At 38.7% G+C, this 18,799-nt stretch overlaps 3 protein-coding genes across 6 annotated transcripts; 2 read left to right on the plus strand and 1 right to left on the minus strand.

Annotated features, from left to right (window-relative positions):
• The first annotated feature begins 844 nt into the window (after positions 1-844).
• LOC113671872 (fibroblast growth factor 2) lies at positions 845-4,850 on the plus strand. Its single transcript, XM_089213864.1, has 4 exons — positions 845-987; positions 1,109-1,421; positions 3,412-3,515; positions 4,265-4,850. Exons 1-4 carry the CDS (start codon positions 967-969, stop codon positions 4,487-4,489), a joined length of 663 nt encoding a protein of 220 aa, XP_089069990.1. The 5' UTR covers positions 845-966; the 3' UTR covers positions 4,490-4,850.
• Positions 4,851-5,759: 909 nt separating this feature from the next.
• Positions 5,760-11,183, minus strand: LOC113671877 (putative fibroblast growth factor 1). The gene is made up of 4 exons (XM_027188134.2): positions 11,018-11,183; positions 9,265-9,568; positions 8,948-9,051; positions 5,760-6,894 (listed from the first exon to the last, which is right to left on the minus strand). Exons 1-4 carry the CDS (start codon positions 11,030-11,032, stop codon positions 6,625-6,627), a joined length of 693 nt encoding a protein of 230 aa, XP_027043935.2. The 5' UTR covers positions 11,033-11,183; the 3' UTR covers positions 5,760-6,624.
• Positions 7,440-18,313, plus strand: LOC113671878 (fibroblast growth factor 1). 4 transcript variants are annotated; one of them, XM_089213871.1, is made up of 5 exons: positions 7,440-7,492; positions 7,793-7,830; positions 15,196-15,568; positions 16,566-16,669; positions 17,277-18,313. In XM_089213871.1, exons 3-5 carry the CDS (start codon positions 15,205-15,207, stop codon positions 17,472-17,474), a joined length of 666 nt encoding a protein of 221 aa, XP_089069997.1. In that variant the 5' UTR covers positions 7,440-7,492; positions 7,793-7,830; positions 15,196-15,204; the 3' UTR covers positions 17,475-18,313. The 4 variants fall into 4 exon arrangements, with proteins under 4 accessions (XP_089069997.1, XP_027043936.2, XP_089069996.1 ...); XM_027188135.2 differs by lacking the exons at positions 7,440-7,492; positions 7,793-7,830 and adding an exon at positions 11,155-11,262 and having other exon boundaries at positions 17,277-17,615; XM_089213870.1 differs by lacking the exons at positions 7,440-7,492; positions 7,793-7,830 and adding an exon at positions 13,700-13,837 and having other exon boundaries at positions 17,277-17,615.
• The last annotated feature ends 486 nt before the right edge of the window (positions 18,314-18,799 follow it).

Below are 18,799 nucleotides of genomic sequence, written 5' to 3' on the forward strand. Positions count from 1 at the left end.
TTTTTGAAACTAGTTTCCGGCGCAAGAGACAAACTGCGAATATTTTGTGTCTAAGCGGGTGTTATAATCGTGTTACCATAATCCTTGATCCGTGATCTAAGTGACCATAATAGGGCACGGTCTAAGGGCCACCCTGTAATAGATATTGCTACAGATTTTACTTCTGTTTTCTTTTTGTTTTTGTTTTTTTGTTTTGATTAGGTAACAGGCTTAAGTTCTGATTCGACAAATTAAAAGAGTGTGATCAGCCAGCAAGGTATGCAGCTGAAACTGCTCCATTGCATGCATTGCATAATTGCAGTGCCAACGATTTTATTAGTGGATATGTGTTGCAGTTCGTCAAAAATTTTAGCCAAAGTGATCAAATTTATTGCACTGTGGAAAACAGCGTGACTTTTTGTAATTTAGAACATGGTTATTGTTAAGAAATTGTAGGAATGTCGAATGAAAGTGCACGCAATTTTGATACCTCAAGGTAACTTCCTCTCTTTTCCACCTTGTCTTGTGGGGGCAATTCTCATCCTTTGCGGGACTCATTGCTTATGTAGGCAGAAAGTGTGCCGCCATTGCAAGTTAAGAGCAAATGGGACAGAAAAGTTGCGGCATCCATCGATTTTAGATTCTTTCTTTTTTCGGATCAAACTGGGTGGCATCATTGAAACTACAGCCCCTAAAACGGATGTCGCCAATAATGCCAAAATAACGGGGGCGGAAGTGACCTTAATCTGCCTCCTCCAGTGACTAAACTGAGTTCAGTTTATTAAAAAACAAACAATGAACTTTTAGAAGGATCGTCATTTTAGGTATCAGTTTGCTGTTTTTCACTGTTTGACTGTGGTCTGAGTTGTCTGGTTATGACGAAATAGTATCTGAGCACGATGATGGGCCCACGGAGTGCTAACAGTAGGCACAAGATTTACACAATTATTTTCTGGAATTTTCCTTTTCTTTCCCACGTCGTTCGAGATGAGCAGTTTCCCTTTCATGGTAACGGCTTCAAATCTTCATCATATAAGTCACGATAAGGGCTTTCCAGGGTTGTATATTTTTGCTTTTGATATTGAGAGACAAGAGTATTCTTCATCGTTCTGTTTACTCTTCATTCCAGGTGGTTTTAAACATCGTATGTGTAATCACTCTTTTCCCGAGTAACGTGCCATCACATGATCTCTGGAACGAACGAAGATCCAACGAGACCAAGCCGAGCTTCAGGCAAAGTAGCCCCCTTCTACCCCGATTCCACAAGCATCGGATAAAGAATAACAAGCCAGCAGTTTACACCAAAGAAGCATCACCCATAACGTTAACCCAACGTCCAACGAACAGCAGGCGAATTCGTCTTTTTGGCCGAGTAGGACTGTTTCTTCATTGTAATGCAAACGGAACAATTTCTGGTTCTTTGAATCGACTCAGTTCATATGGTGAGTATTTTAGGCTTTCTGAGTTTATAATCTGTTTTTTTTTTTTTTTTTTTTTGCAACGTGTATTGCCAGTGTCTGACCGATTATTAATGTACATTTGTTTCAATTAAGTCGAAAGATTGTTTTTATAAGTCATTAACAGTGAGCAAATTAAGTTCTAATTTCTTCCCGCATAAGTATCCTTCCCAGCTGTGGGTTAGAGAACTGAGAAACAACAACGTCACAATTTTTAATGCGGAATTTAACACGAAAACGCATTACTGATTCGTTAGTGCCGTTAGTTATTCACTGAGTGGAAATACGCCTCAAAGACGCTTAGCTTGAGCTGCCAACCGACGCTACCTGTACTGCGATTTCCCGCATAATTTTCCCGAAAACCCCTCTGTTTCTCAGAGAAAAAAAGTTGTGAAACTATTTCGGTTAGAGCATTCATCTTTACTTTAAGGAATGCATGAATGTATGGCGCAAAACTATGAGCTCCTTGAATCAATTTATTTTTTTTAAGGGAAATCTCGAACCTTGTGAACAATATTGTTTGATATCAATACCAAGGTCTCCAAACGAATTTTAAGTAACGGAAATAAACGATCACCGTGGGACCAATGATTAATACAAATTCTAGAAGTGTTCATCAGCCACTGCCATATTCATGACAACCTACACTGCGATCTTATTATCTCAAACAAAGTCATGACCAACATGACTGTGCTAAACATGATAAGAAAAGGTGTCTACTCATTCACACAAAGAAGCAGGAGTAGCAAATATAACAGCATCGAACTCACACAGTTAAATTCAAGTTCCCACTGCAAAAGCCGCTTTTTAAGAAAACCAATTACCACACGCTACACGGAGGGATGGAGACATATTTCAATTAATGTTTTAATCACTATTTTAATGCACAAATACAGATCATACCGGTTTTTCTCACGAAATAGAATGATCTTTATTTAGAACTGACCCAAAAGCCGCTCAAGAGATCAAGGAATGAAAAGTGGTCGTAATCTCAAATCTTACACGTCTTTAAACGGTTGTTTGTCAATTCAAAAGAGCAATAATGAAGGATATAAACCCGTTTGAATTTGCATGGGGAGTTTTTGCTGTTCCCTTAAAGCCTTACAGGAGTCGCATAGGACACGTGGCAAACAACGAACAAAGAGTGAAGGGGGAGGGAGTTTTTCTTTTTCCTTTCATTTCGCTCCAATCACGGCTTCACTCACGTAAATCCCACTTGGGTAAACGGAAATGGGAGCGACTGCTGTGCAGGCCAGTTAAGACATCCGGTTTCAAGCCGATTTTTCTGTTTTGTTTTTCCCTGATCCCCAGCGGTACTGCTGGTGGGAATAAATTATAGCAAATACCAAGGTCCTTTGAAATCCCTTAACAAGAAATTCAAAATTAAATTCAAAATTTAAACGCTCTTTAAGCTACTGACAACTTTGAGTTTGTCCTTTATGTAGTTTGTTTTGTGCATGAACTAGTTTACTAGAGCAGTATGTTCTTTGGCTCAATCTCGAGCATGTAATCGAGATCCTCCTATGTAGACTGATACTCGAGTCATCCGTGCCCTTCGGTTTTGCCAAACCTTCCCCTTAATAGAAAGTGTCTACTTGAACGGAAAGTCGCTCGATACTCGCAAGCGTTCGGCAAACTTCGTCGGTACATCGTGTAAAAAGGACGGAAAAATTTTATCAAAAGGCAAAGTGTATCGTGTAAGATTCGATTGGGGCTTATCCTAAAGTTGCCATTCTGAGCTGTGTGTTGGCCACTCCTGATGTATTTCAGCTTGTTCCACGCTACGGTCAATGATAAGAGCGGAACTGCGACCGATCGATCTCCGCCGGTTTTCGCCCTTACCCCTGCCCCTGCCCCCACACCCAACCCCGCCTTTTGGTCCGCCTCCTCCGATCGAGAGCTAAGACTGGACATAGATCGCGAATGAAGCAAGATTGATTCCTTAGACTAAAACTAAAGTATCTCTGTCTCGCAGTAAAATTTGAGCTCCAGTCGTTTGGTCCAAGTATTGTTCGAATCCGAAGCATTGGAACTGGGAAGTTCTTCGCAATCAATTCTAAGGGAATCCTGCATACAATCGTAAGTAGAGGAAGTTTATTTCATGTAATAAGCTCAGTTATGCACGCATTCTGATTGGTTCTCACTTATGATCTATTGGGAGGACAGACGTATAGGTGACGTCATCATTTAAACTTTTTAAAATTCTTTATTATATAAAACAAGTAGATTCCAAGTTGCCGTGCGTCTGTTCAGTAATAGATCACAGAGGACGTCAAAATGTGGTAAGAACATCAGTGACACACTCAGCTACGCCTCGTGTGCCACTTTTTTGTTCTTACCACATTTTGACGTCATCTGTGATCTATTACTGAACAGACGCACGGCAACTTGGAATCTATTTGTTAAATGAGGCATACCCATACCAAAGCACAACACAGACGACGTCGTTTATGAAACAATACGAAATTGTTGTTGTTACTCTGTTTTATAATTTTTCCTCTTCTTCTCGTATATTTAATTGTGTACGATAAGCTGACTTACACACGCATTTTGACCGGTTTTTGTTTATGATCTATTGACGGTCAGAGTATAGATGAAGTCACTACATTTTGAAGTCATCTGCGATCTTTTACTGAGCAGACGTACGGAAACACTTTCCATTTTCTAAAGTTACTCATTTTTTTGTTTTATGTTATCCTCGTCCTCTGCCGCTTGACTACAAATTGCTTATTCTATTTTTATAGTATTTTTTCATTAGGTTTCAATTCCTTTGATGACCTTTTGGAACTCTCAATCATCAATTGTAGGTATCTCTTTTTCTTTTGCAGGGAGAAGCAACAGACGAATGTTTATTCTATCAAAACCACGAAGAGAACCTCTTTCTATCGTTCGCCTCTTTTAAGTATTACATGAAAGAACATTACGACATGTTTATCAGTATAAAACGAAACGGAGAAGTAAAACAAGCTACTTCCACTCTTCCCGGACAGGACAGTATTCAATTCATCGCTCTAAACAGCGACAGCTTGAGATTGGCTCGACTCCACAATTGAATTATTCTGACAAGCGAACGGATTGCGAAGCGATTTGGTTTCAAAGAATTTTGGGCTTCAGTCAATTTCTTTTCTCCGTGTTTCAAGCCGAAAGCGAGGACCTACACGCTCCAACTCGCTCCAGTCTCAGTCGCTATCTTCTATCCACGTTTTGTTTGACAAGATACCGCAAAAACGCGCGCGTTGGTTTTCGGTTTTGCTTCTGAACCAATGAAAGGGTATAATTCGCTCTGAACTCACGCCTAACATTTGAATTTTTTTTGAAAATAGGGACGATTAACGCGACTGAAATCCTTCTTCCTCATGTTGTATGTATGGTTAATTCCTTTCCTAATCAAGTAACATAAAAAATTGTTGCATGTTAGGAGCTTGATACCGTTTTTATTTGCTCGTTTTGGATACTTATATCACTCATTCTCCGAAGGACTCACGGGAAAAAAAATGCCGTGATGATATTAAGACTCGACAAAAAGGCAATACCATTCCCTTAACCCTTTGACTCGACAATATATAGTAAGTTGTTGTTCAGTAGCCAATCATTCTTCGCCATCCCAGTAATTCTCAGGAACTTCCTCCGGCTCGAACATCCACGCCTGCATGAGATAACGGTGGTGTATTCCAATATTCTCAATCGCTTTCATGTCATCCTCATCTAAGTTTACATGAAGTGCTTCAAGGTTCTCTTTGATGTGGTTTTCAGAGACAGCTTTTGGAAGGACTGGAGTGTTACGCTTGATACCCCAGGCTAAAGCGATCTGTATTCCAAACAAATAAAGATAAGAACTTTTAAGTCTTAAAATCCCAAAAAAGTCCCCCCTCCCCCCCCCAACAAAAAAAGCTTTAAAAAAGCTAAAAAACTTATACACCCCACACTATAATGCTCTGCTTCATGCCATGCTCTTGTAAGTTATTCTCCACATTAATTCTCATAAAGTTTCCCTGAAATCAAACAAGAGAATTTGATTTATCCGAGCAAGAGAACGAATTTTCTTTTACTGGCGTGATAACCCACACAGGATGTTGCGAGAAAATGAGAAAATTTTGTAAATCAACTGCCCCCAGCTCGTGATTTACAACCATTTCGATTCGATTTTCTCGTGTTCACCTGACATTCTGTGTGGGTTATCACGCAGATAGTGCTGCCTATTGCTTTCTTTAAATAAGTTTTAATTTTCTATGGGTGTACCGATGCAATAAACGATAGATTTTTGACCAATCAGGGTGTTGATATCATCTCAGTTATTTTATAAAACAAGATAACACCATGTAACTGATGAGCTTCTTTATTCTCCTAACCTGTTTGTAAGATAACATAGCAGAATCGCAAGGAGAAGATGCATGCTAATCATCTCTGAAAACTCAAGAGTTAAACATGCAACACTTTACATTCGCCTCAAAATGAAAGGTATACATTGTTCAAAATATAAATTAAAAGACTCTACGACATTTCTAAGTCTGCGAAGATGCGTCGTGTCTTTTCGGGAAAACCAACAGTGAGGAAACTCGACAAGAATTTACTGTTTTCTAAGGAAAGTTTACAATTCTTAAAATATCATACATGGATCTTCCATCAAGGGGATACTAACATCGTATATACATTTATGAGATGAAGTCACTGATTTGTTGCACGGATTGTACTCTGATATTGGATAATCTGTGTAAAAATGGAAACATGGAAAATGCAAATGCTTGTCTCTGAGTGAAATTCCAGAGAATTGCTCCAAATTTGTACAAATGATTTAGGTAAGGTGCATTAACATGATTTATGGCCTCTGAATACCTATAAACAACTAAATCGAAAGAAGATTTCATATGTTAATACTAACTAATAATAGAGAATTTATTTTCCTTTTTTCCTTTCTTTTCGTTTGAATAATGCACTTTCCCGTATATGACGCATATAAGATCAGTTTGTCTCTTTCTTTCAATGGCTACAGACTTTCCGAACACCAATAAAATGTTCGATATTGCCTTCTGATTTGCCAAACGCTCAAGTTTTTCAGGCAAGGGAAATTTAAACTTTCTTTTGGCAGCTGAAAAAGCGACAAAAGTAATGGTTTTTTAGTTCCGGCGGCACAAAATGGCTCTTTTATTCCCATGTAAAAATCGCAGTTTCTTCTGTCTGTGCTCTGTTGTTAACCCATGTCTCTCTTGCCTTGTTTCACGCGACTTTGTCTTGCAGGCGTTGCTATTCTCATTTTATCGGTGTTGTTGTTATGCAGCAACAGAAACTGAACTGAGATTTGTCCAGGGTATGTCAACTTTGGAGACTTACAGCGTCCATTTTGTTTGATTCCAAGGAACAGGTCATGTCGTTTGATCTTGAAATATTTGTGCGAAGTAAATGTATGGAAGTAGTTTTCCTCGTACATCGTCTTGAAGATGCTTTCATCCGAAATTTTAGACTGATAGAAGATAAAAGTCACAAAAGAGTTTAACCTCACAAAATTAAGCAACGATTTTAGCTAAAAATCCTAAGCCGGGGACACGGGTGCAAATACTCATTTTTCACACTTGGTGCTTTCACAGTGGTTAAACTCCCTTTCCCGATTCCTTCCCCAAAAAATTAAGATCGTCTTTATACGAGGGTAGGGTGAAAGGATGGAAAGGGAAGGGAGAGAAGGAATGGGGCTGCATAGAGAAAGGGGCGCGCGTCCAACTTTACGAAGTTTCCCAAGACTCTTCGATGGTTTTTGATTGCGTTGGGTAAATGTGCTCAGTAAGAGAAAGAGAAAGAGTATAGTATTTCAACGCAGCAATTCCATGAGAAGTCCTTTCATAAAAATAGAAAACTAATTATTCGCGAGTGATTGTCACAAGTATGATAACGATCGATGTGTCACTATTCTAAGGCCTTGTGCAGGGGGGAAAAAGTTTTTCAGTAACCATACGCAAACCACGCGGGGAATAGATGAATATAAAAAGACAAGTCCCAGTCAGTTTGCACCCTTGTTCACGTTGAATCCAATGGCCCCAAACTCGAAGATTTGCGCAACAGAAAAAGTAAGTAACTGATATCAGTGTTTTCTGTTGAAAATCTTGTTATTTTCTTTGCGTATTGGCTGTGCCAACATATAACATTATCTACAATGTGATAAGAATACATGAAAGTCATATATTTGTACTGCGGAAAGTACATTTCATTTGCTTAAAATTATCTACAATACCACATGGTCTAATAGATTAATTAGGGTTTCATCTATTTAAAGATTTAAATGCATCATAACTTTTTTTTTAAATGAAACTTTATTTGTTAAGCTTGATATAAAATATGAGATTATTATTTTTTTTTTATCATTTAAGTTAAAAGAGACGGCAGCTCTTCAAGAAACGACATAAAGGTAAGATTTTAAACATTTCTGTAATTGTGGTACATCTTGCATGTTATCAGATCACTTTTACGATAGTTTATTAATATAGGAATAAAGGACATATGTCTAAAACACGTGAATAACACATTGTAATAATGATTTGTACCTCGACCTCTAAGGTGGATACGTTATCAAAAGTTAATTAAAACGTGATATTTGAGAGCAGAATTTCAATAATTTGGTTTATTCTGGTTTATAATTTGGATCAATTCGCAATTTTTTTCGGTTTAATTCGGTTGCTATGTCAGGGTTCGCCTTAGTATACTTAATTTGTGCCGCAAATCTTTAAACTATGAATGTCTTCAGTGTCGTTCGAAGACTCTTCGGAAACGCACATTTGTGTTCGATGACTCTAAGTCTGTTTACGCCTGCGGTTATGAATGTTTTTTAAAGTATTACGTAATACTTAAAACTTACATAACTTACTTAATGTTGAATGAATGAACCAGAGCAAAATCTTAGCAAACAACAAAGTGAAGGTATCCGATTTCTAAGGAAGGGCTCTTACTTCTGTATTACAACTTGTGAGAAAACCTTTGAAGGGATGCCAACAATTTTGCGTTGAGATCCGTTCTCGATTCAAACCTGATCGACTGAGCTTCCATCATAGCGTTAAATAGTTTTGTAAACGTTTAATTAAAAAAGAAAACCAATTTTCGCAATTACAGAATGGGCCGCGCTACTGCTCACTGCACATCTCACAAGTGTAATGTATTTCTGAGAATGATATTTGTAAGTTGGTTTACAGTGATAAATATGACACTTTCCTATATGCGCGAATGTAAAATAATGCGGGATTGGAGCTTGGGCGAACAAAAAGTTATTTCCGGCAGGATGGGATGTCAGTCAATCACAAGTTACCCTCTTCCCAACCCCCTAAGGAATTCATAGTTTGATTTTCCTTTCTATCAGGTGTATATTGCGGTAGCCATTCATACTTTAGGGTGAAGAGAGTCAGCGCAAGGTTAAGTATCTTGTTAAAAATAAATTGCATCGACTTGCCAGGACTCGAACCATGACCTCTCTTTCCAAAGTATTATCTATTCTAATCATTCTCGACAAAGGCAAGCTAGAAACCAAGTCATACCTGTGTAATAATCCTTCCCTTTGAATTGATCGCCAAAAATCGTCCGCTGGCAATATTTCGCAGCCTGACAATACTCGTTCCAAGGGACTGGGACTCGAAAAATGCTAAAAGTACAAAGTTCGTTAAAACAAGCTTTGTGTGTGTGTGTGTGTGTGTGTGTGTGTGTGTGTGTGTGTGTGTGTGTGTGTGTGTGTGTGTGTGTGTGTGTGTGTGTGTGTGTGTGTGAAGGTTAGAATAAACATCATGGTTACATAAATCGAAGGAGGGACATATGTTCTTGCCTCTGGGGTAGGGAAGGGACGGTAACAGCTACTTACTGCTTTCACTTGATTCATTGACGATTCCGACAATACGGTTCTTCCTTGCCGTAACATTTAGTGCCAGAAAATATCCCGTCTTGCAAAAGAGCTGTACAATCTGTACATGAGAGGGAGTTTTAGATGCAACTTTAAAGATCTGGTAATTTATTCGAATATTAGCCGACGATTCGTCGATTCCATCACCGTCATCTCCTTTGGTGTGAATACATCTCGGACGGCGTATGCGAGAGGGCCTGGATACCACATACGGGAATGGAGAAAGAGCTAGCACGGCCCAAATAAGGCACAATGAAACTCTAAGCTGCCAGGAAAAAATGAAGGCAATATGTTAGCGAGAAGTTCCCCAAAGAAGAGCAGATCTTATAACTTTAAATAAATGAACGTCAACGCTCGTGTGAGAGAGGCATGAATAGTCAATTATAAAAACGCCCTTTTCAAAAAGTGAAAAAATTACTTCGTTCCAGGGGAAGTGGCAAAGTTATTTATGGCTTCGATGAATGGAAATTTCTTCAGTTTTCTTACTGCTTTGTCCCCCAGTTGAAATGGAAAGGTCTGCTCTGTTATCTGTAGTCGGGTAGGGGGTCGTGTGTTTCCATATTTAGCTACTTGGCTCGCTATTTTTGGTTCGTTTTAGTGCACTGTCATCAAACAATGTTTTGTTCTTTCATAGCAACCGGCACATCGCTAGAGTCACGAACGAACAAGGGCAGGTCAAAATCACCTCCAACAACAACAACGTGAAAAACGAGAACAATTTTGTTTGTTATTGCCTTTCTTTAATGGTTCTCGCGCTTCCTCAATCTTAATATTCTTTGAAAATTCGTGGGTTTAGAACAATACGTGAAAGACTTGCTTCTTCGGTATATTAGCCACTGACCGTAAAACTGGCGACCGGAACATTTAGCTCAAAACAGTGCCTAGAGCCAGCTTTCATTTCATTTCGTGCTTTCCTTTCCTTGTTTTACAATTATTGTTATTTCAGGGCTAATTAAGCACGCTATGTTCTGAAGGGTCCCGGAGAGAGAGGAGACAGATGGAAATAACTAGATTGCTTTCGAATACAAAGACTTTTGAAGAAAATTTAAAAAGGCTCAATTGTAATAATTGTAGCACATTTGTTTTTTTTTATCAGGAAACATTACAGTACACCAGCATTTGTGAAATTTGATCGTTATTTTTAATCGCGCCAGTGAATGAGTAGCACCAGAAATATGGAAAAAACAAGTTTTTTTTTCATCTCAAACTCTGCTAATGTGGTTTCGTCTGTGGTTGAATACAGTAGGTCTTTCTTTGAATACCCTTTCATGCTCGATAACACGAATGTGCGCGCCTTAACCAACGAATCACATGCTTTGATCAGCAATAAAATTTGCCGTCAGTCACCATTTTGCGCAGTTTTACATAGTCTTGCCGTTGAAAATAATCTAGAACGTGGTCTCTCATGAGATATTCGAGAGATTGCTTTAATTACCAACGAAATGAAATTATGCTATTTCAGTTAGAAGGTTCACTGAACTTTGGTGGCAACAAATCGATGGAAACTGTAGTCATTAAATGTCACTCGAAACCGCCCGCCAGTGCTACGCTAATGCTCACCTGAAAGAAAGAAATTTTATCAAATATTCTTCCCACGCCTTTTATCGTGCGTGAGTCTGAACGTCGTAAAAGAGGGCCGGTTTGCCATTCAAATATCTCCACCAAATACTGATTACGAAAAAAGATACTTGTATATCGTCATTCTAGGACTTACCATCGACGGAGCCATTAAGATCAATCGCAGGTTTCGCCAACGGGCGTAACCAGAACACAAGAGCCCTGCGTTCGAAACAGATATGGGCTGAGATGTAAAATATTCTTGCAAAAGGCAAATTCACCCAGACTTGTCTGAGAGGTAGAGACGTCTTGGTGAGTTGGTGATTAAGACCGGAAGCTTTTGAAGCCAGCAAACGCTGTGGAAAATGCAAACAACCTGAAAACGTACGGATCTGAATGGAGGTAGGTGTTTCAATCGAATTAAATAAACCACTGTTGAAATCACAGTGTGAAAGCAGCTTGAAGATTATTGAGGGAAACAAATAAGGATGCAAATCGCTGTAATCGTGCGGCCTTTGTTGGAAGCCAAACAAAACAATCTATTAGCCATCCCTGATGAGAGTAATGCGAAGAAAAGCAGGATATAACTCTCCTACTGATAGCGCGACAAGATCCAACGTTAATATGAACAAAGAGTTGACGTCTAGCTAGCGTATCCTTAACAGAACCTTCTAATGACTTTTGATGTCTGTGCGAACTATTGTCAAGAGGTATATTGATTGTCGGGGTAAGTTAGGCATCAGAAGTCGGCCACACCAAAACTAGAAATTGACTTGTGCTTCATTTGCCATGATTCGACCAATACGATCGTGATATTTCAAACAAAAATGTGCCGACAGGGCTTGTTAATTACCTGATGGAGGGAGACCGCGCGTGAAATACATGGAAGTCGTTACAGTTGAAGAGTGAAAACAGCCTGGTATCCTCACTTGATGTAACGAATTTGCTGGTCGAAAGCGCGAATATATGGCATTGAATCAGGTTGAAAAAAATGTTACGTCCAAAACGTTTCCTTACAGACAGTTCGTAATTCTGTACCTTATCGTCTTAATATTATGAACTGTTCATTTTAGTCGTTTCGAACTAAGATCCTGCGAGAAATTTAAGATTTACAAATTTTATGCAACCAAACACTAAGGATAGCCATCAATAGCCTTTGGTTTGCCTTCCTGCGGTTGTTAATTACTTTGCAAAGACTTGGCTCTCAATGTTAAAGCCAGCCAAATTGAAAGTTTGATTTAAAGCATGAGTTGAAAAAATTTCGCTCATATTTTAGAAGAGGAAATACCATGATGAGTACAACCACAAAGATCTTCTCTAATTCAGAGATCTTCTTTGTGCGTTTTATACAGATTGTCTCACTTTGAGAAAAGAGCGAATTAAACCCGGCGCGATTGGAACAAAAAACTGGTATAAGGGCTATAAATTTGATTTTAATAATAAATTACGGTGCTACGAACCTCAGATAGAGTACAAACTACCAAAAGGTAGTTTAAAAAGGCCTCCTTTACGTATCGAAAGGATATGATAGACCACTGAGTAAGCATGCAGACAGCATGCCTGATTAGAGAGGCAGATATGCCGGATTAAGTAAGATAATATGGGAGAGACTTTACAAGTGAGGTAAATGAAGTAATTTGTAACATCATCAGAAATAAAGGGTATTTTTCAGTGATGGAAAGGCATATTCATATACAAGAAAATTCTCTCGTGGCCATAGTCTCGAATTTAATAAAACACTAAAAATGATGGTTCATGATTACCTATCGACCGAAAAATCGGTTTCTCCGATTTGTCATGGATAGTGACTTCTGTTACCAACCGCCACTCCTTACCAAATTACCCTGAGTGCAGTCTTCTCCTGACAAAATTGACCATAAGAACAGACAGAAACATGGACAAGACCCAGAAAAAAAGGGAAGACCAAAACTTTATTTATCTTTAGGTGGTCAAAAGGCCGGACATGAATTATATCGCTTTGTCACTCTACCCCGCCTCTGTTGGTATTTATTACCTTTACAGCGAAAGAGGCAGGACTAATGTTCTACTGTAGAAAAACTTAACAATACGTCTTTTCCGCTGGGTGCCTAAAGGACAGGTCTTGTCATGGCACGTTGACCAAATTGAAAAGGAACAAAACCTACGCAAAGACAACACGTGAGGTCAAAAGAAAGCCGACTGCTTAAAATTCAGTGCAAATTAACTCTTGTTAGCGCTTATTTGGAGCAAAAGACAAAAACCAAAATTACACAGTCATGCAAACATTCATACAACGATATTTCACTTTAAAGCTAGTAGAATAAGTTTAAGAAAATACAAACAAACAATGAGCTGAGAATGAAGGATCGGAGAGCACCTTTGGGAGACGAAAAAATCTTGCGCATGTGAACAATTTCCTTTAAAGATTTTTTACTTTAGCTCAAAGACTATGGCGTTTTAAGGGAAACCGGCCTCGTTCCGGAAGTGATTTAGAATCAATTCAACTGGTTCCTTTGATTCATGAAGCTAAATGTGTTAATAACGTATATACTTTTCAATGTGTTGCTTTGTCACTAAGAGAAAAGCTATAATTCTAAGCCTGTTTCTTTGACTATAATGCCAAAGAAACACAATAGTCTACAAAACGAAGCTATGTAAAGATGGCCTCGCGAATTTTTGCCTTTCAAATTAGCAAACCGCAAGTCTGCAAATAGCGAAATAAATAACAATTAGTAGCGTCCTAAAATATCTGTCCTGTTTATTAGAGGTTTTTGCTTTTCAGACCCGTTTTGTGCTTGATGTTACAATAGAGTGCTAACAACTTTGGAGTGTCTGGCAAGAGTGCTAATTATACTTATGTCATTACTGTATTTATTGAGATAAGAAAGCTCGTAGTTGCGAGAAAAAGATAAATTTATCATTTCGATTTCACTGCCGTGACTAAAGCCAAGAATTGCGCCATTTGCGAACAGTTGTGCCAGATTACCAGCAAATCCAGGTACGAGCTTAAAACAATCAATGAACCATCAAAGAAATGCATTGGCCAGAAGAATTTTAGCTGAATCAGTCGTTTCTTGACTACACTAAATCTTATTCTAAAATCAGTATATTGAAATGCCCCTCAAAGTTTTAATGAGTTTGCTGTGATCAGCTTATCTACCCGTAAAAAAAAGAAAAGACTTAGACAGAACATGGCAAAGATTGGAAGTCATTTGAAATCTCACAGATACGGATTTGTGTATAGCATACATTCGTAACCAAATCCTGGTACGTTATTCTAGAAATCTTTTTCCTTTTCTATGTATTGTTTTCAGCACCGAACGAAAAAAAAAGCTGAAACACTTCGAAAGTCGTTATTAAACATTCTTGTGTCTTCAAAAACGTGTTTAACATCCTTACGTTCAGATCATAACCTATTTTGTCATTTAAACCTCAGTGCCTGTCAAAACAAAGACCGAGTAGTGTCTTCTGGGGGATTAATAAGCTTACTTCGGATTATCTAAAGTGGGGTGTTTTTTTTGTTAAAGAAAAAAGTAACGCTATACTCAGCTTTAAAAGTCGATAATTCAAATAAAGTTATAGGTTATGAAATAACTTAGGGGGTCTGTGGGGAACCTTAAATGCTCTATAGATCATATAACATGTTTGATTATTGTGATCAATCAGAAATTACCAGATTACATCACACATTTTGTTTACTAAGCAAAGGGAAACTTGTATACTATCCAACGAATACCGCTTTTTTGTTATGTAATGTTAAATCTGTTGTAGTTTGATAAGAGTTCAGGTCTAAACTCAGGAAGTACAAAGACAGCAAAATCAGCAGCATAACTTGGAAAATCTGATTAGTCTCTAGAATTCCCAGCTGAGAGTTACCTAACGAAAAAGTTCCTTTTTCTTAAAAGTTGTCCGCCACTAGTTCTCTTTTCACTAGGGAAGAATTGCATCAGTTTCTAATAATCATCTGGTTGTTTCCGTCATGGCGGTTAAAGTAAAAAGCTAAAATTAAGCTGGCTATCACTGCACATTATCATCACAACAAGCAGATCTCTCACGCTTATAGATAAGCAAAAGCTTTTGGAGAGTAAAGGTGGCTGCTAGTTCTATATCTGCGATATATTTGTTCAGGGTTTCAAGGAATTGGGAAAACTGGTCTGCCAAATATTTGTTTCAAATCATACCAAAGATAGAATTAGTTGCACAGTTGAACACCTTTTTTTGGCCCACGAAACTTTTTTAGTGGCTGGCCAATTGTCCAACGTTAATTGAGGATATTTTAAGGCATTTGATATAATTTGCTGAACTGTGTTTTTTTTATATTGTTCTGATTTTAATTTAATTTTTTTTCCATCCAAGCTGTCAACTATGAACTACATGTATCTGCTCTACGTTCATCTTCTACTCTCATATTTTACGGAGATACACTCGTCAGCCAAACCATCTAAAGAGACAAAACCGCAAAAGAAAGAGCTGAAACCACTCAAAGGACCTCACTCAACTTCAAGGAACGATGAAGACAACACCCAAAACCGGTTCCTAAGAACGTTCCTCCTCAATAGGCAGAAACGTCCACGATCTTCCACAGAAAACTCTTTTCGACGCGTCCGCAAGATAACGAAAAGACCAACAACGACCACAAACTGTAAAATATTCGGCCGCAGTGGTTATCACCTTCAAATTCTCCCCAGCGGGGTAGTGAGGGGTACGGTTGACCAGGACAGCGAGTACGGTAAGAATAAGTTGGTAAATATTACAATCATTAAGTGTTTGAAACCTCAGTGTATTCAAGAAAAATTCATTGCAGTCCATATTTGAACTTGAATGCGGCGTAAAACAAGACTGCTGAGATTACTCTAGAACCTCATAAGAATCACTCAAAGTCGAGTCGTTACAGTTTGGTACAACAATGGCAACAACCAACGAATGATGCCGAGAAATTGTTTGAAGTCGAATCGCGTTATTGCGGACACCATCGGGGGAAGATTTAGCGTCCGTAATAGCGAGAGTCTATAATAGCAGGGTACGAGAGAAAAAAATTTGTTTTGTGTCTGAACTTTTGAAATAATATGTAACTACGCAGACATTAAGTTTCTAACGTGGCCTCACGAACCTGAAAAGATCCAGCCGTAAGCAGGAAATTCTCTTGTCCGCACCCAATTGAAGAATGGTTTCGCTGTCGCTTTATATTGTGCGAGTCAGGATTTTGGACGAAGTACTAAGTGTTCGCTATAGCGCGAGAAAAAACAAGTGAAATGTCGCGCTGGGGGACAAAAGTACCTGCATCAATAATAATAATAATAATAATAATAATAATAATAATAATAAAATGATAACAATGATAGCAACGGGAATCTGTTTCAGTCATTTTTTTAAGCGCAATGGCGGCGTGTCTGTACTAGCGAGGTGTCCGCAGGGAGAGAGTCGAATGAAGTAACAAATTTCTAACGAGCAATGCTAAAGGTCGCTTACACTTATTTTCTATGAGTCCTCGTTGGTTCCCTTGTCTGCAATATAACCTTTGTCCTGACGAAGGTTTGCGGCATTCAATGGAAATGCGCTGTTTTACGACCTAGGGGCGGTCTCCAAGCGAAAACCTCCTTCGCAAAGGTTTTTGGTTTGGGCGTTTATCAAGATTGCGTGTGAAGCCGCCCCAAGAACATTTAGGCGGGAAACTTACGGCCAATGAAGAATCTGATCATTACCACTATGTGTTTTTCTGCTCCCAGTGTTGTTTGAGATGCAGTCATTCGGGCCCAGTCTCGTTAGGCTGATGAGTCCAGCGACGGGCAGGTATCTAACTATGAAAAGAGATGGAACACTTCGTGGGTTGGTAAGTGAATTAATTCTTAGCCTCAAATCAGGAACTGATGTCACAAGAGTAACCTTTAACAAGGCGTAAGTGTAGAAAAAGTCAAGAACTGATGTCACAAGAGTAACCTTTAACAAGGCGTAAGTGTAGAAAAAGTCAAGAACTGATGTCACAAGAGTAACTTTTAGCATGGAAAGGATACTGTTACATTCAAATCAGGAAGTAGAAATGACTTCTGGCATGCAAGAAAAACTTCGCGAAGCTTTTCAAAAGTAAGGGTTGGATTCAATAAGTTTGTTCAAACGTGAATCAGCGTGGTTTATCTTACTGCTTTTGGATATCCTGCTTTTTAAACGTTTTTCAATCACGTGGTTATGATTCAAATTTTGTTTAGCTATTAAAATTATACATGCGGGACTAACAATCTATTGTAGTGAGAGTTTGACTGTTGTTTGAAAAAGAGAGAGGTTACCATACATTACTGACTGACTTGTGTAGGAAACCCAACTTTTCTCGGTTTCTATAAGATGAAGCCGGACTCTGGGTTATTGCTACTCCCATACTCGCATACTGGTCCATTGCAGATTACCCCGTGTACCTCTAACTTCCACCTTTTGCTCTCTTTCAGAGAAGCCAAACCACCCGAGACTCGCTCTTCAAAGAGACTCACGAAGAGAACGCGTTTCACTCTTATGCGTCTTACAGATATTACAGAAAACAGCCACACGACATGTTGGTTGGAATCAAGAGGAACGGGCAAATAAAGCGCGCCACGAAGACTTTCCATGGACAAACTGCTACACAATTTCTTGTCATCAAATTTTGATCAAGGATTAAGTTTTAATTGTTCTCATCCTCGAAGACCCAGGGGCTGTCAGTCGATTTCTAGTCAGGGCGTAACAGCTATGACTAGATGTCGACTCACTGCCCCTCAGTCTCCAAGGATGAATTATTCTTAGCTGTATAAACAGATCTTCCTTCAAAATCGCTGCCTAAATTTAAAGCTTTATATACGAAACTACTCTGGAAATTGTGACAAGGTGCATTCGGCGTCGAGTTGTTTCACCAATCCGCAAATGGAAGCAAAAGTGGGGAAAAGAAAAACCTGAGACTTAATTACGAGTATCAAACAACTTAATTTGACATTCATTCTATTCTTGATCAGCAGAAAAGACATCGTGGCCCTGAAATTACGTTGCCGAGCCGCCATTTTGGTCGTCTCTTAGCTGTTTCACCATTTGCGTAACCATTTGACCGCGTTTTATTTCAGACAAGGTAGCGAATGACGAACTGCTAACGTTCAAAAGGCAGCTTTGAAACTCTTAACGGTAGCCAATTTACGTTCTCAACTCAGTTGATAAAACCAAATTACCTTGTTATACTCTCTCACCGACGCAGCACCACAGTTTTTTTAGATAGCGACCCCTTTATTCATTTGTTATTTCAGACAGTCGATTTTTCAATAACGAGAGTTACACTGAGTCTATATCAGTTATAGGTACGCACAATCTGGACCAGGACGCTCTTTAGGGAATGTTTTTCATTTAATGTTTCACTTCGGTGGCTATTTTGAAGGAGTGTCTAGACAAAGCCGACGATCTGATTCAAGCTGTTAGGAAATATATTTAGCTAGGAAATAAACGCGTCCAACTCACGGACATGCAATTATGTTCTTTAGTAAAAAAATAGTGTGATTAGCAGAAAGATCGCTCGCTTGTCTCATAGATTGAAATCATGCGATTATAAAATTTTTTACTTCATAACAAATTTAAGTTTATCAAAACCTCATTCAGATGCAAATACGCACAGTCAGATGCAGGTACGCACAATCTGGACCAGGACGCTCTTTAGGGAATGTTTTCCATTTAATGTTTCACTTCGGTGGCTATTTTGAAGGAGTGTCTAGACAAAGCCGAGGATCTGATTCAAGTTGTTAGGAAATATATTTAGCTAGGAAATAAACGCGTCCAACTCACGGACATGCAATTATGTTCTTTAGTAAAAAATAGCGTGATTAGCAGAAAGCTCGCTCGCTTGTCTCATAGATTGAAATCATGCGATTATAAAAATTTTTACTTTATGACAAATTTAAGTTTATCAAAACCTCAGTCAGATGCAGGTACGCACAGGTAGATGCAGGTACGCACAGTC

Source organism: Pocillopora damicornis, chromosome 8, assembly GCF_964200805.1.
Source record: "Pocillopora damicornis chromosome 8, jaPocDami1.2, whole genome shotgun sequence".
Taxonomy (NCBI): Eukaryota; Metazoa; Cnidaria; class Anthozoa; order Scleractinia; family Pocilloporidae; genus Pocillopora; species Pocillopora damicornis.

What these genes read in the sequence shown, in the direction of transcription:
- LOC113671872 (XM_089213864.1), top strand. Translation starts at nt 967, where the DNA reads ATGAGCAGTTTCCCTTTCATG. An exon ending in GAATCGACTCAGTTCATATG is followed by an intron (nt 1,422 to 3,411) that starts GTGAGTATTTTA and finishes TCTGTCTCGCAG; the next exon opens with TAAAATTTGAGCTCCAGTCG. An exon ending in AGGGAATCCTGCATACAATC is followed by an intron (nt 3,516 to 4,264) that starts GTAAGTAGAGGA and finishes TTTCTTTTGCAG; the next exon opens with GGAGAAGCAACAGACGAATG.
- LOC113671877 (XM_027188134.2), bottom strand. An exon ending in CAATGAATCAAGTGAAAGCA is followed by an intron (nt 9,052 to 9,264) that starts GTAAGTAGCTGT and finishes TTGTACTTTTAG; the next exon opens with CATTTTTCGAGTCCCAGTCC. An exon ending in AGGGAAGGATTATTACACAG is followed by an intron (nt 6,895 to 8,947) that starts GTATGACTTGGT and finishes ATCTTCTATCAG; the next exon opens with TCTAAAATTTCGGATGAAAG.
- LOC113671878 (XM_027188135.2), top strand. An exon ending in TGACCAGGACAGCGAGTACG is followed by an intron (nt 15,569 to 16,565) that starts GTAAGAATAAGT and finishes TTCTGCTCCCAG; the next exon opens with TGTTGTTTGAGATGCAGTCA. An exon ending in ATGGAACACTTCGTGGGTTG is followed by an intron (nt 16,670 to 17,276) that starts GTAAGTGAATTA and finishes GCTCTCTTTCAG; the next exon opens with AGAAGCCAAACCACCCGAGA.